The 14,274-nt window shown below is 55.2% G+C and overlaps 1 protein-coding gene across 1 annotated transcript; it reads right to left on the bottom strand.

Annotated features, from left to right (window-relative positions):
* Positions 1–2,425: 2,425 nt before the first annotated feature.
* On the bottom strand, positions 2,426–11,562 carry DOLPP1 (dolichyldiphosphatase 1). The gene is made up of 8 exons (XM_033123867.1): positions 11,345–11,562; positions 7,663–7,763; positions 7,343–7,427; positions 7,148–7,247; positions 6,844–6,942; positions 6,186–6,314; positions 5,654–5,743; positions 2,426–3,878 (listed from the first exon to the last, which is right to left on the bottom strand). Exons 1-8 carry the CDS (start codon positions 11,418–11,420, stop codon positions 3,842–3,844), a joined length of 717 nt encoding a protein of 238 aa, XP_032979758.1. The 5' UTR covers positions 11,421–11,562; the 3' UTR covers positions 2,426–3,841.
* Between the last annotated feature and the right edge of the window lie 2,712 nt (positions 11,563–14,274).

Genomic DNA, 14,274 nt, shown 5'->3' with positions numbered 1-14,274 from the left:
TTGCATTTGTGTTGTTACAGATATACTTTTGGGAGACTCATTTAGCACCAAAACAACCTGTCAGTGTTAGATGAATTGCTTAGAGGTCCCTGGTGGCACTGGTGGGGAAAGAAGAGAAACAGTAAGTTCAGTAATTATCCTGAGGGTGTGACCCGTGACCTCCACTTTGAAGTGTTGGATATGGGACAAGTAGGTGCTTTTAAAGGTTTCTGGACACTTGGGAGGTAAGTGTGGGGGTGATCACACCTGCAAGATTGATTCGTAAAATCCACTGTCATGCCAGTGGGCACTTGTGGCTTGGGATAAAAGTTCTGGTGACCGCATCGTGCATGAAATCCAGAAAATGCTGCTGTATCTCAAACCGCCTAGCCAGAGGACCCAGGAGAATTCCATCAGCTGACCCAGAGGTGACCCCACAGGCAACCAGACCCTGATGCCAATGATGCAGATGAAGTTTTTATTTTTTTTAAAATATGAGTGCAGGGGGCAGCCGGTTGGCTCAGTTGGTTAGAGCGCGGTGCTCTTAACAAGGTTGCCGGTTCAATCCCCACATGGGCCACTGTGAGCTGCGCCCTCCACAACTAGATTGAAACAACTCCTTGACTTGGAGCTGATGGGTCCTGGAAAAACACATTTAAATAAAAAGTTTAAAAAAATATGAGTGGAAAAGAACTGTTCTATTTTATGCATTATTTGAAATTTGAACATGTAATAAGTTAATGAATTAGATCACTTGGCTTTTACCTAGGTCCCCGAAGCTTTTCTATCCAAATTAGCATGAACTTGACTTTGGCTCTCTTCAGGGGGCAAGTGCAGTGGCCAGACGTGAGGACAGGCCTGGAGGGAGCCTGCTGAGGGGCGGAAGGGCCAGACCACACGGGCCCACGCAAGGGCCACATGAAAGCTGGGCTTTATCTGAGACACTGAGTGTTTAGGAAGATGCTACGGAAGAGACTGAAAGGGCCTGATGTGGGGAGGATGGAAACCTGTGGGGAGGCTCTGCTGCCTCCAGGCAGGGACTTGGGAGACCCACAGAATGGCCAGGGCAGCAAAGTGGACGTTTCAAAGATGCTTATGAGGTGGTAAGCAAGGCTTGGTGACCTACTGAACCGGAAAAGGTGTTGGGCTACCTGAAGGTGGGGTGACAGGCGGGGGCGGATGTGGGTGGGTGTCAACTGGGGTGAAAGCAAAGAATTTACCTGGGACTCAGGGAACACTCAGGCCTCACCAGACAGCCCCTTCTTCTCTCCATGCTGCACTCTGGATTTCTTCTGCCCTATTCCCGTTTTACTTTTTCAATTCATGTCTAGTCGCTATGAGGTGTTTTCCAGCTGCCAGCCACTCACGTTGGCCACCGGCCACACATGGTAGCCCACACCAACCTCCAGCAGCTCACGCCAACCTCCGGCTGCCCACAGCAGCCCAGCTCCAGGGAGAGCCGTTGTTCACAATCTTAGCTGTAGAGGGCGCAGCTCACTGGCCCATGTGAGAATCGAACCGGCGACCTCAGCTTTAGGAGCACAGGGCTCCAACCGCCTGAGCCACCTGGCTCGCCCCTTTTCTTTCTTTAAAACAAAATTTACAGTTTGTGCCTTATCCCAGCATCTGAGGTATTTGCAGGTTTGTTTCCATTACCTAATTTCTGCTTGTTCTCAGTCATGGTGTCATTTCCTTTTGTACCCGGTCATCTTTGTCTATATTCTGTTCATTGATATTTAAAAACTGTTCATACAAATAACTGAACGCTGGGATGTAGGTTCCTCAGTGCCTCACACCTGGGGTGAGGTCACCTGCACTGAATGTCAAGGTTCTGTGGACCGCTGGGGGCCCGAACCCGGCCTTCAAGCTCATGTGAGAACCGGCTTACTTCTGAGCCCCTCGCCTTAGGGTGTAGCCGTTCTGCATCTCAGCTCAGTGACTCAAGGATTAGATTGCCACCTTGGCCAACCCTTAAGTTTGACATGTTCATCTCCTATAAGACCTCCAAAAACCCAGCTCAATTTGCAGTTATTTCTTCCAAAGCAAGGTCCTCACCCATGCACACACTCAAGAAATACTGAAATAAAGAGGGGGGCGCAGAGGCTTAGGAGGGGCACACCGGCTGTCCCTTCCTCCAGGGCCGTCACGTGGAGGAGGAAGCAGGCCTACTGGGAGCAGAGCCAGGGCCAGCTGAGACCACGCAGGGACGCAGACTGGGACTGAAAAATGGGGAACTTCCCAAAATCTACCTGACAGGTCTCCTTAGACTCTCGTGGGAAATGTCATAGAGGCCACTGAAACCATGGCTTTGGGGGCTGGAAGAGACCAGATGTCTTGGAGATGCTTACAATTTTATGGTCTCAACTATGTAGTTGTCTCTCAGGGTCACGTGTCCCCACAGCCGCCCCAGCCGCTTCTCATGAGCTCAGTCAACATGTGCTCAAGCTGCCAGAGTTCAAGATTTTATTTTAAAACAATAGTAAACAATTTCACTGATTTTTCTTAAACCACCTCACACTTGGCTTGTCTTAGGCAAAAAGTAAAAAATAAGAAGGGAAGGGGAAGAAAATGTGGGGACTGACCAACCTTCCCCAGAAATAGGCCCCTGGTCCTGGCATCTGGAATGGCTTTTGGACACTGTCTTTAACAAATGAGAAAAGAAAGCACCAAAATATTGTGCTTCAGCAGCAGATTAGGAACCTCCACAAAGAAAAGGGGGGAGGGATTCGCACACAGGTCCCAAGCAGCCTGGTTCAGTCCTAGAAGTTTCTAAGAGTCTGGAAGCATGTGCGCTCCACGACTCCGATTCAGAGAGACTTCAGAGATCGAGTCCCGTTAGGAGGGGCTGTCGTCCTCTGAGCTGGACAGTGGGGATCTGTGAACCACACCCCAGACACAGGCTGGAGAGGTTCCTAGCCTCTCAGAGGGGGTCAGGAAGGACAAGGAATGTTCACAGCACACAGAAGGAAGGGAAGAGCGGGGCATTGGGCACCCACCACCCCACTCCTCTCACCCAGCTCCTGGTTCCTCTGCATTTTGTTCACGTGGAGATGAAGACTAACTGCTCCCGGATGGCAGGACAAAAAAGAGCTGTAAACAGCTTGGGTTTGTGCACCCACATGTGCAGGCTCTTTTGTCAGAAAGGGACCATTGTCTTGGGGACAGGGGACCAGAGAAAGCCCTTGTGGTGTAGGGTGGGTACTGGGTAGGACACATGACAGCAGCCGCCAGATGCGTGCTCTCTTTGGGCCCTGGCCCCCAGACAAGGAAACACTGAATGAGGTTCTGGAATGGCAATGGTGGCAGGGAGGTGCTTCCCTCTCCTGGGCCCCCAGGCCACCTCTCAGACCCCGGGAGAGGCAGTCTGCCCCCTGGGCGTGGGGCAAAGGGCCTGGGAAGCTGCGCCGGGCCCCTTTGTACTGGGCAGCCACCGCAGAGCAGGCTCTCGACCCCATTCCATTCTCCCGTCTGCCTTTGACAAAACCGAAAAATAAATAGTGTGTATTTTTCACGCCACCTGCATCTCCTGGCCCCTCCACCAGAGGCGCAAGCCCTTCTCACCCCACACCCCAGTGCCCACACCAAGGGCACTCTCCGCCCGACCCAGGGCTGGAAGCAGCACAGCGAGGGTCTCTGGCCGTGTGGCCCCCCGGCAGCAGGCCCTCCAGGGTCCTGGGGGATGGACCGGCTCGGCCCTTTGGTCCACCTTGTTCATTAAAATTAAAATAAGAAAAAAAAAGGCTCCACTTGGTGACTTGGGTCTGTAGAGGTCTCTGCTTCATCCCTCTGTCTGTCATTCTGTCTGTCCTGCAAGGCATGGTGCAGGCCAGATCTGGAGGCCGGACCCAGCCACACTCACCAGTCACTGCAGTTTTGTCCCCAGCTTGCGCTGTCTATTCCTGCAAAATGGGGGCCGGGGGGTCAGATGAGGGACTCCTGGCATTCGGTAACCCACCCCCTTAGCTGTCCTCTCCCTACCCACCCCCAGTAGCCCTGCCCTGACACCTGGGACTTGGGACCGAAAGCAGGTCAATCTCTCTGGCTGGCCCATATCACAGATGTCTCAGTTCTGGAGTCCAGGAACAGAGCCAGAAGATTGGGGCAGGGTGGGGGCCAGGATGAGAATGGAGACAAGAGGCACGGCTGGATTCTAACTAGTTATGGGGAGTTCCCCTTTATAGATAAGCCAGCACAAGCAGGGTTCTGTTATCAACAGACGATAAGGCAGTGAGTTCTCCAGCGGGGAGGTATGTAAGCAAAGGTAGAACTAGTGATGGCAGTTACAGAAGGGATCTGAATACCTGGTTTGAGGGTGTGGTTACAGCAATGGTGGGCCCAGAAAACTGAAGAAAGCAGGGATAGTCCCCCCATTTTCTAGATGGGCTGGCTGAGGCTCAGAGGACAGAATGGGGCCCTCTAGAGTCCCAGTTAAAATTCAGAAACCTAACAGTGCCCGCAGGTCCCACGTTCGTTTCATGCCCTGCCCCCTTGCTCCCTGGGCTCCAGTCACTGCCTCTGTTTGGTGAACTCACCAAACTTCCTCCTGCCTCAGAAGCTTTGCCCACATTGTTCCCTCTGCTGAGAGCACTCTCCTGCCAAGCCCCAATTTTACCAGGCCCGTACTTTCTCCAGGTTTAGGTCTGTCTCCCTTGGGCAGCAGGCGCGACCACCCTGCCCCCATATCATGTTCCTGTCACAAGCTCTCTTCACACAGGGAGGGGCCGTATTCTTCGAGTCTTCCCTGACTGCTGTGACTGTCTCACTCTGTGCCACGCACACAGCCTGGCACAGAGAAGATACCCATGGAAATTTTGGTAAATGAAGGCAGGAGGTGGCCAGCCAGACGGGGCAGGGCCACGTGGGACAAGGCCAGGAGAGGCGGGCCAGGCCTGGCAGGATCACTCTGGGAGCCAGGTAGAGAGCCTGGGCCAGCTGGGGCCTTTCCCTACTAATGGGATTGCTGTCCTAACCCCCTCAAATCCCCTATCCTCATGGATCCAGGCTTTACCCATAAGCTCATTACGATAATTTGGACCATGATGCACTAGACACATTTCCCAGCTGCTGCAATGCGGTGACCTGCCCTGCCCCTTCCCCATGCTTCCTCTCACCAGCTCCTTGGGGAAACCTCCCAGGCTTGCTCTAGAGCCTGACCTCACCTCAGCTCCCCTCGGAACCCAGGGAACCAGGCCTTCCCCACCCCAGCTGGAACCCCTCCCAGGATTAGGAATAAGTGGGGAGGGAGAGCTGAGTCAGGAGGCTCCAAAGCCTAGCTTGGCACCAACTTGCTGAGTAATCACACTTGGTTTCCCCATTTATAGGAAAGTATCAGGACTCCACAGCCTCAGGGGTGTCTACACACCGGCGTCCTGAGAATCTCAGCTGCCCAGCTCTCTGGTTCTGGGCCACAGAGGGCCAGACAGCCTGGGTTCCCAGCCCAGCTCCCCCGCCCACGAGCTGTAAGTCATCAGTCAAGTAACTCCTCCTCTCATCTCTGAGCCTCAGTTGTCTCATCTGTAAAATGGGGCCCCAGGGGGCTCCAACGCAGCAGTACAAGAAAAGTGCTTAGGCAAGTGCCTGGTTCTTGGGGAGCCCTCAAAAAATGAGGGCAGCAGCTCCCTGAGGCTGTGCCCCACTGAGCCAGGACCCAGTGACTGCTATCCCCTTAACTCACCTGGCTTCTGCCCGGGTTACTGTGTACTCAAACCACAGTACGTTGGGAATGAGGCTCGTGTCTCGTATTAGGAAGAACTCAGAGATAGGCCTGAAGAGACAGACACCCAGAAACCCAGGACCACATCAGGGCATGAGCCTGTCATCAAGCCAGACTCCCCCATCAGGGCCTGGGGCCAGCAATGCACCCTCCCCCACTGCTCAGAGTCTGCCTGGCCTACTACCCCGTCACTGCGAGACAGATGTGTCACCTGGGTGACACACAGGCAGGAGCGCTGCCCCACAGCCCAGCAGGACTCAGGCTGCTTTCTAAGGCCCTGAGAGCCTAGGTGAGGACAGAGGATGGCACTTGGGGGAGGTGGAAGCCAGGCGAGTGGGGCCTGCAGCCTTATGCCCACCAGAAGCCTGGACACTAGGGCCCTCTTAGGAAGACTGAAGCTGAAGTCAGGACTCCCGCGTCCTCCCACTGAGGGGGCAGGGACCATGGTGCCTGGAAGGTGGGAGGGACAGCGACAGCAGCAGGAAATAGTTACCAGGCTGCTATCCTGGGGAACAGCGGCGTGAGGACCTCCTGGGTGAAGGCGAACCAGGCGATGGCCATGAGGCTCCCAGCGACGCCCCCATAGAGCACCTGGCTCCAGGTGTGATAGAGCAGGTAGACCCTGGGCCAAGGACAGAGAGAAGTTCATGAGAGCCAGCCAGAGACAGGCTTGCACGATCCCCCATGCCCAAGTACTAGCTTCCCAGGGACCTGTGCGTGCACACAGGGAGACAGCCACAGCCGGTGGGAACGCCTGTGCACACAGAGCCTCAGATCTACTTCCAGAGGGAGGCAGGGGGTTGGACCAGACAGCTGCTCTCCTGACTCGAAGTAAGGAGATGGCTCAGCTGGGATTTGCCTCCCTTCTGTCCCACCCTTGAAGTCTGCAAGGGGCTCTTCCAGGATGCTGGGAACAGAAGGCTGATGTATGGAGGTGTCCGCAGAACCTTGGGCTCAGGAGGAGGAGAGAGCAAGGACTGAGCTAGAAGGGGCAGCAGAGCTCTGACCCTTTCAAATGAGACTGGCACTACTTTCCCAGCCCTGCCCCATAGGTTCTGGGACTTGGGTCCATAGCGGGCTCCAACAGGGCCCAAGAATCCAGCAAGACCAGCGGGCAGGGTGTGGGGTCTGGGTTCTCCCTGCCTGCATACCTGCTGTAGGAGACGAGAAAGGCCGCGGTGAGGAGACCCAGGGAGAGCACGTGCCTCCATAGCAAGTCCAGGAACCTGGCATTGTTCGTCTGGTGCATCCTAGAAGGCAGGCCTATCAGATAGCCTCAGCCCACATCCTGGAGCCCAGGCCTCCCAAACAGCCCTTGGCTCCATCCATATGCTCCCTGGGTACTTTCTGTCCCGGATGCAGCTCCTCCCACCCCAGCAGTGGCCAAGTGACAAGACCTAGGCAGGGCCCGGCCTAGGCCAATTCAGGGCCACTCCAGCTGGGACACAAGCTTACCTTAAATACAAGAAAAGGAAGGAGTAGACAGAGAAAAACCACATAAACTGGGAATGACTGGAAGGCATCCCGTACTTGGTGCCGACTGTCGGGTGAGGGCCTGGGGGAGAGAGAAAGGGCATGATGGGAGGACGCAGGCCTCCCAGTAACGCCCCGACCTGGGAGATCCCCAGACCCCTGAGGCTTGGGCCTTACCTCCACAGGGCCGCGGCTCCTGGATGACGTGTTTGATCAGCCAGTTGACCCCCTCGTTCAGTACCAGGCCCCCAAGGAATGAGATCTGCCAAGAAGCCGTGTGGTCAGCTGGGCGTCTGGGTGCCTGCTGGCCACCGTCCAGCCCCAAAGACCATGGTCTCCAATTGAACCTCCAGCCCAACTGGTGCACAACTTGGAACCAGCCAAGAGGCTCCACACACCAGAAGGAAAGGCAAAACACCTGAGATGAAATGGTACAGTGCCCCTGCCCGGGAGCAGTGTGGAGAGGGGAACGGGGTGGGGGGGACAGACTCACTCACCGTGTGCAGCTCCCGCTTGAATATGATAAGAGTCACGAAACCGACGATGATGACTACGGGACTGAGGCTCAGGTAGGCAAGGAGGTGGCCAGAGAGATCACCTGGGTGACACAGGGAGAACGGGATGAGGACAGAGCATGGGCATCAGAAGAGGGCCGGCCCCCTGCGAGTCAAGCAGGGCCTGAGCCAGAAAGACGGTCCCAGCAGGACCCGGAGTACAGGGCCAGGCAGCCGTGGACACCTCAGGCTCCCAGCAGGCCACAGCCACTCAGTCACAGGCGTGACGTGCCCGTGTCTGTTTACGGAGCACTAAACTTCATAGATCATGAGTTTTAAGCAGGTGCCTTCATAGCTCCCATTCTATAGACGAAGAAACTGAGTCCCACGGGGGTGGTGGGACTTGCCCAAAGTCACACAGCCAGAAAGGGGTGGGAGCGGGATGAAAATCCAAGGTTCTGGCCTGGTCCAGACACTACACCCACCGCCCTGCCCAATCAGGAATTTGACCCTACTTGGTCTCCCCTGAGAGGCCGGGCCCTGTACAAGGAGACAGCCTGGCAGGCACGCAGGTACCTCTGGAACGCAGAGTGCTGTGCTGAGGCTACCCCAGGGCCTCCAGGAAATCCTGGTATTCTCTGGCCACCATACAGCTTGGGTCTATGCTGCAGATTCCAACAAGGACCAAGGCCAAGGGTGGGCGGGAGACTGTGCTGCCCTGTATGGTTGCCCACTGCAGTAATGGCTTCTCACTGCCTCTCTGTTCGCGAGAAATCAGCTACCTATTGACTACCTGCTCTTTACTCGCCTAACAGGCCAGGGAGAAAAGGGGGCAATGTGAGGACTGCCAGCCCCTTTTGAGAGATGAGGACACCACAGCCAAGCGATGGGAACCACTTTCCCCCTTGCTTAAGAGCAGGGCTGAAGCCAAGTCTCAAGACTACCCTCACCATTCAAGACAGGGCAGCTATGTGGCCACTCTGAGGTTAGAGGGCATGGTTCAGTTCCTGTGCCAGCACTCGCTGGCTGCACGATCTCAGGCAAAGACTCCACCTCCATGAGTCTCAGCTCTCTCGCCTACGAACTGGGGATATTAGTACCCACCTCCTACAGCTGTGTGAGCTTTAATGAGATGGGACTATGTGGCACCTAACTCGGTCCCCGGCACCCTGGACACTTCCACGCTGGGGGCTCTGCTCACCCAGAGGTTAGGAGAACCCAATGGGAGAAATGGCCCACACCACCCACCTGGCCTCATGCAGGCAGCAGGGAAGGTGCCCACACAGGGCTCAGCCCAGATTCCTGGCTGAAGAGATGAGCACACACCTGGCTTCACCCACACCTACCCAGGGTAGGGCTGGCTTGGAGCTGACCTGGGAGAACAGGTCATCAACCTAGGTTCAAGTGCTAGTGCTGTCACAGGCCAGTTGAGTGACAGTGGGTGAGGCCCTTTCCTTTTCTGGGCCTCTGTCTCCTCACCCACAAAATGGCCCAGCCCTTTCCAGCCCTGAGATTCTGGATCTCTCAGCTGTCCAGCTGATGTCCAGGGCGTGGGGCCGTGAGGACAGGAAGTGGCTGGTACCCCCAAACCTTTGGCCATCTCCATGGCCTGTCCCACACCTGGCACTAATCTGGGACCTTCCTGCAGATGCTGCCTCACCACTCTGCCCCAAGCCCCTCCATGGTCCCTCTGTCCTTGGGATAAGTCCCACGTCAGCCCAGCTCATTGGGCTGCTCCCCTCCCACCCTCTGCTCCAGTTCCAGGGACCGAACTCTAGTTCCCTCAATGCACAGTGCTCTGTCCTACTTCTGGACCTTTGCACACACCATTTTTCCCACCTGGGATACTGTCTGGGTTAACATAAATTAAGTACCCACCACAGTGGCAAAAAAAAGACATGTTTCTGCCACTGTGGAGCTTTCGGCCTGGCGGGGGGTAACTCGGCCTCATTCATGATACCCTTGTTAGTGTAGATACCGGGCTGTGTCTGTCTCTCCCTCTACACCCCACTCAATCCCCCAAGCCCAGCACAGCACCTAGCACTTAACTGGCCTCAAAAACGATGGTAAACAAATGAAAAATGGATGAAGGAAGCAAGGATCAGTGTGATAAGGGGCATGAAGAAGTGTGGGGAGCCATAGAAGAGTTAATGGGAGGCTAGACCTCATGGTATGCCCCTAGGCTCAACCAGGTCCCCCCTCTGACCGCCCACAGTCCCTGCAAAGGGTCCCTCATTACAGCCTGCATCATGCTCCTTACAACTGCCAGGTTCCCTCTTCTCGCCTGTTGGGCTGGGAGCACTCGGAGAAGCTACTCCAAGGCCAGGGAAGGGAAGTCACAAGGGTGTTGAAGCCTGAGCCTCTTCCCCTCTCCAGGTCTTGGTTTCCCTCCTGTGAAGTGGCGTTTTTTCACAATCCAGGACTACAGGGACTTACTTATTGGCCTGTTCACCCTTCTAAACCCAGAGCCAGCCCAGAGCCGAGCACTCTGGAAGCGCTCAGTGGATACTGGCTGAATTGATGGATGGAAGGACGGGGGGGGGGTGGGCGGGCAGGCAGGGCCCCACACCTGGCAGGGCCACTCCACCCCCAGTATAACCCAGAACACCCAGGGTCAAAGTTCCCTGGCAGCCAGCCCTGGGGCCCTCAGCAGGGCCTGGTTCTCACACCTCCGCCCCAAAGAGCAGCATGAGCAGGTCCTTTCTGGGACAACAAGGGCTCAAGGAGAGGCTCACTTGACACCCAACCATCCTACCCAGGGAGAGTAGGGTGGGCTTGAGAGGGCCCTGGGAAGGTGGGATATTAACTGCAGTTATTTACTGAATGCTAACGGTGTGCCAGACACTGCACTCAGCAATTCTCACGCTCCTGCCACTTGATTCTCACACCACCACTAGAAAGGAGGCACTGAGATTAGTCCCACTTTAGAAATGAAGTAATTGGGGCAGACAGGTGAAGTCACTTGCACAAGGCTTAGGCCTGAACTTAAGCCCTAGACACCTCTGTCTCCAAGGCCCAAACTCTGCACTACTCTACTAGACCGCCTCCAGAATGGTAGTTAAAGGACTTCCCAGCTGGAAAACGCTGTGCTTCTAGGTAGTACCTATGTCTCATGCGAAGCTCCAGAAGTCAAGATTCTAGAAGCTGCCTGCCCCTTACGGGGTCCCCTCTGTTGTGGAGCAGTGCCCTGCTCAAGGGCGTGGCACACCAGAAGTACTCAAACAACAAATAGCTGCCTGACCTGGGTTTACACACTCCCAGCAACGGGGAGCTCTCTTACAGGCAGTCCAAACACACTGCCTGAAGGAAACAGGCACTCCCAGTCAGCCTCTTTGGCTTCGGGGAGGGCGGGGAAGAAGGGGCCAGGTCCAGGCCAGTGATCCTTACCCGCCTCACACAGACCCCCTTCCCCATTGCAGTCCACCCGCGCCCCGGGACCCGGGGTAGCACGCGGGCCGCGCAGTCGCAGAGTGCGCGAGCGAGCAGCTCACAATTTCGCCCAGCTCATCACCGCACCACTGCGCCTGCGCGGCGCGCGCGCCGGCCGAGCCCCTCCATGGCTCACTATTTGACAGTTCCCACCCCGATCCCCCGGCGCCCCTCCGTAGGTTCACACGGGCCTGAGCTCCGGGGGCTGAGAGTCTGGCTCTGGGAAGATGTCCTCGGAGTCGGGGCCGCCTTTTACCTGCAGGATATTCGACGTGGGTGAGGGTCACCGGCCGCCATGAAGCGGGGAGCGAGCACTGTCCGTCCGCTGCCATCTTACCCGGAGACCGGGCTTCGCCGAGTAGCCAATGGGGAACCAGGGGGGCGGTGGTCCTGACCTATCACGCCAGGGAGGCGCCGCGTATCCAATTAGAGGCCAATACAGGTAGCGGTGCAGCCATTCAGCGTTCAGGCCGTGAGGCTGGGCCATCCGGCGAATCAGAGAGCCGGGCCCCTCGGAGCTTGCGAGCCGGCCAAGCCGGCGCCCAATTGAGGGCGAGTGCAGGTGGGTTAGTAGCCAATCAGAGAAGAGGAGGGTCCAGCACAGAACTGAGGGCGGAACAGCCAACCAGAAGGTGAGACTGGCTCGCAGTGTGGGCAGAGCCGACCAATCAGGCGCTAGCTTAGGGGGCGTGTTGAACTTCGGTGGGAGCTTTGGTTTAGCTGGTATCTGCGCCTAGTGAAAGCGTCCCAGGTCTGAGTCGGCGAGACCTAGGCATCCGTCAGAGCGCATGCTCACATGGGGGTCAGGGGTGGCAAATTTGGCACGACGGGGTCTGAACCCACCCACTTTTAGTTATGAGTAAACTGAAGCCAAAGACCTAGAGGGGCTTATTTTCTCTGAAGTGATGCTAAAAGTGGAAGCTTAATTGAAGTTAAGACTCCTTCCTTCTTTCATTCAAGTAACAGTGTTCATTGATTCAGTCACATTTATGCTATTTAATGAGGCATCATGGGAGCATTTTAAACAAGGAGCCGGTTTTCCACTTACACCTCCGTTTTCCCAAAACACTCCTCTCAGTAGCCCTGTGTGGACAGACAAACCTTCATACCCACCATCCCCTCTCCTACTTCAGCACTGATCACACGGGACTGTGTAATCAGCTCTGTGTCTGTCTCTCTGTAAGAAATGGTTCTGACTTCAGGCACACCAAGATCAGCTTGTCAGATTCCTGGGTCCCACCGGGGTCTGGGTTGATCCAGTAGCTCTGAGTTGGAGCCCTGGAGTCTGCTTCTTATGTGCTTTGGGGGTTCTGATATAAGTAGAGAAGCCCAAGGCACCATGAAAACAGGGCCTGTTATGTACTTGAGCCTGGCCCAGGCCAGACCTAGAACAAGAACCTGATAAATGACATAAATACCTGTGAGAAGTGAAAATAAATCAGGGAATCCCATTGACCAGAATGGCTCACTCTGCAAGACTGCAGGACAGCTGGAACCAGGACTGTGGGTTCAGCAGAGAGCAGGGGGAGGATGGTGACTGAGCCCACCAGCAAGCCAGGAGGGCCTCCCCCCACCCCACACTCCACCCTTCTCAGCTGTGCTCAGCTATCTTCCCACCTGATCCAGCCTGGGTTGGTCTGTCAGCTGGCCCCATTTCCCTGTCACCTACCACCAGCTACCTCAGGCACTTCCATTATTAGCTTTTTGAGAAGCAGGAGGTGTGAGCTTATTGCAAATGGACACAAGGGGCTTTTGGGGGTGATGGAAGTGTTCTAAAACTATATTGTGCTAACAGTTGCCCACCTCCGTAAATTTACTAAAAAACCATTAAAGCAAATGCATTTTATGGCATACGAATCATACCTTAATAAAGCTGTTTAAACCAAACAAACCTATTTGCCAGCATTTGGAGGTGACTATCAGCTTGCAAAGGGAAAGAGTCAAGCATTTCTCCTTTCTGGGTGGAATGTGAGTCCACTTCCAATTGATCAGGAAAAACACGTTCCAGAATCCCAGTAGATATTAGAGGATTACTGATACATTTTTTAGGTGTGATTATGGTATTGTGGTTATGCCAGAGAACTACCTAATTTTTAAGATCTGCTTGTTCAAGGGTTTAGGGGTGAAGTACAGGTCCGAAACTTACTCTAAAATATTTTTTTAAAGAAATGGCAAGATGTTAATTACTGACTCAAGATGTTGGTTTTATGGGTACTCTTTATATGGTTTTCTTTTTAACTTTTCCATGCATTTGGAAATTTTCAAAGTGAAGTTTTTAAAAAAGTACCTTTCAATTAAACATTGTGCTGTTACAATTGCCAGTGAAAACATGTGGAGATCTGGCAGTCTCAGATCTGCTCTCTTTCCCACCTGTCCCAGCCCCTCTCTGGCTCAGGCATTTAGTGACTGAGCCTGAGTCTATACTTCCGGCCTGATTCAACACCCGCATTTTACAGATGTGAACACTGAGGCTCAAAGAAGCAACCTCGGGGCCATTCCGGTGGCTCAGATGGTTGGAGCGCCGTGCTCCTAACGCCGAGGTCAATTCCCACATGGGCCAGTGAGCTGCGCCCTCTACAGCTAAGATTGCGAACAACCGCTGTCCTTAGAGCTGGGCTGCCATGAGCAGCCGGAGGTGGTGTGAGCTGCCGTGAGCTGCTATCTGCTGCTGTGGGCTACCGTGTGCTGCCAGGAGTGGCTGGTGGCCAGCGTGAGCGGCTGGCAGCCAGCAGCCAGCGAGAGCTGCCATGAGCTGCTGTGAGCAGCCAACTGACGACCAGTGATTGACTGCCTGCGGGGGAGGGGGAAGCGCAAGGCTCCTAACACCAGCATGGACCAGGGAGCTGTGTCCTACACACGGAGACTGAGAAACAACGGCTTGAACCAGAGTGTGTGTGGGGTGGGGGGAGGTGGAAGAAGGGGGAGAAGAATCAAGCTCACCTAGACTGCCTGAGCTGATCCGCACCAAGGCCGCCCACCCATTTGTCTTTAAGCTTTTCACTGGCCCCTCCCCATCTCCCTCCACCTGTCAGGGGCCCCCCCTGCTGAGGGCCTCCCTGCCAGGCAGCCAAGAGCCCCAAGTTGACTCACAGCCCCCACCAGGCTGCCCTCGACCTTTGCCCTCCTGGAACCTCCACCAACCATACCTCAGAGTGGGACCACAGCTCTGGCCCAGGAAGCAAACAG

This window comes from Rhinolophus ferrumequinum, chromosome 12 (genome assembly GCF_004115265.2).
Source record: "Rhinolophus ferrumequinum isolate MPI-CBG mRhiFer1 chromosome 12, mRhiFer1_v1.p, whole genome shotgun sequence".
In the NCBI taxonomy this organism is placed as follows: Eukaryota; Metazoa; Chordata; class Mammalia; order Chiroptera; family Rhinolophidae; genus Rhinolophus; species Rhinolophus ferrumequinum.
The sequence above is the reverse complement of the archived record's forward strand: the minus strand, read 5'-3'. Positions and strand labels throughout refer to the sequence as shown.

Coding starts and splice junctions, on each gene's coding strand:
- DOLPP1 (XM_033123867.1), bottom strand. CDS start 11,420: ATGGCAGCGGACGGACAGTGCTCGCTCCCCGCTTCATGGCGGCCGGTG. Junction 6,315..6,843: donor TTTCTCGTCTCCTACAGCAG/GTATGCAGGCAG, acceptor TCCTTGGCCCAG/GGTCTACCTGCTCTATCACA. Junction 5,744..6,185: donor TTCCCCAGGATAGCAGCCTG/GTAACTATTTCC, acceptor CTGTCTCTTCAG/GCCTATCTCTGAGTTCTTCC.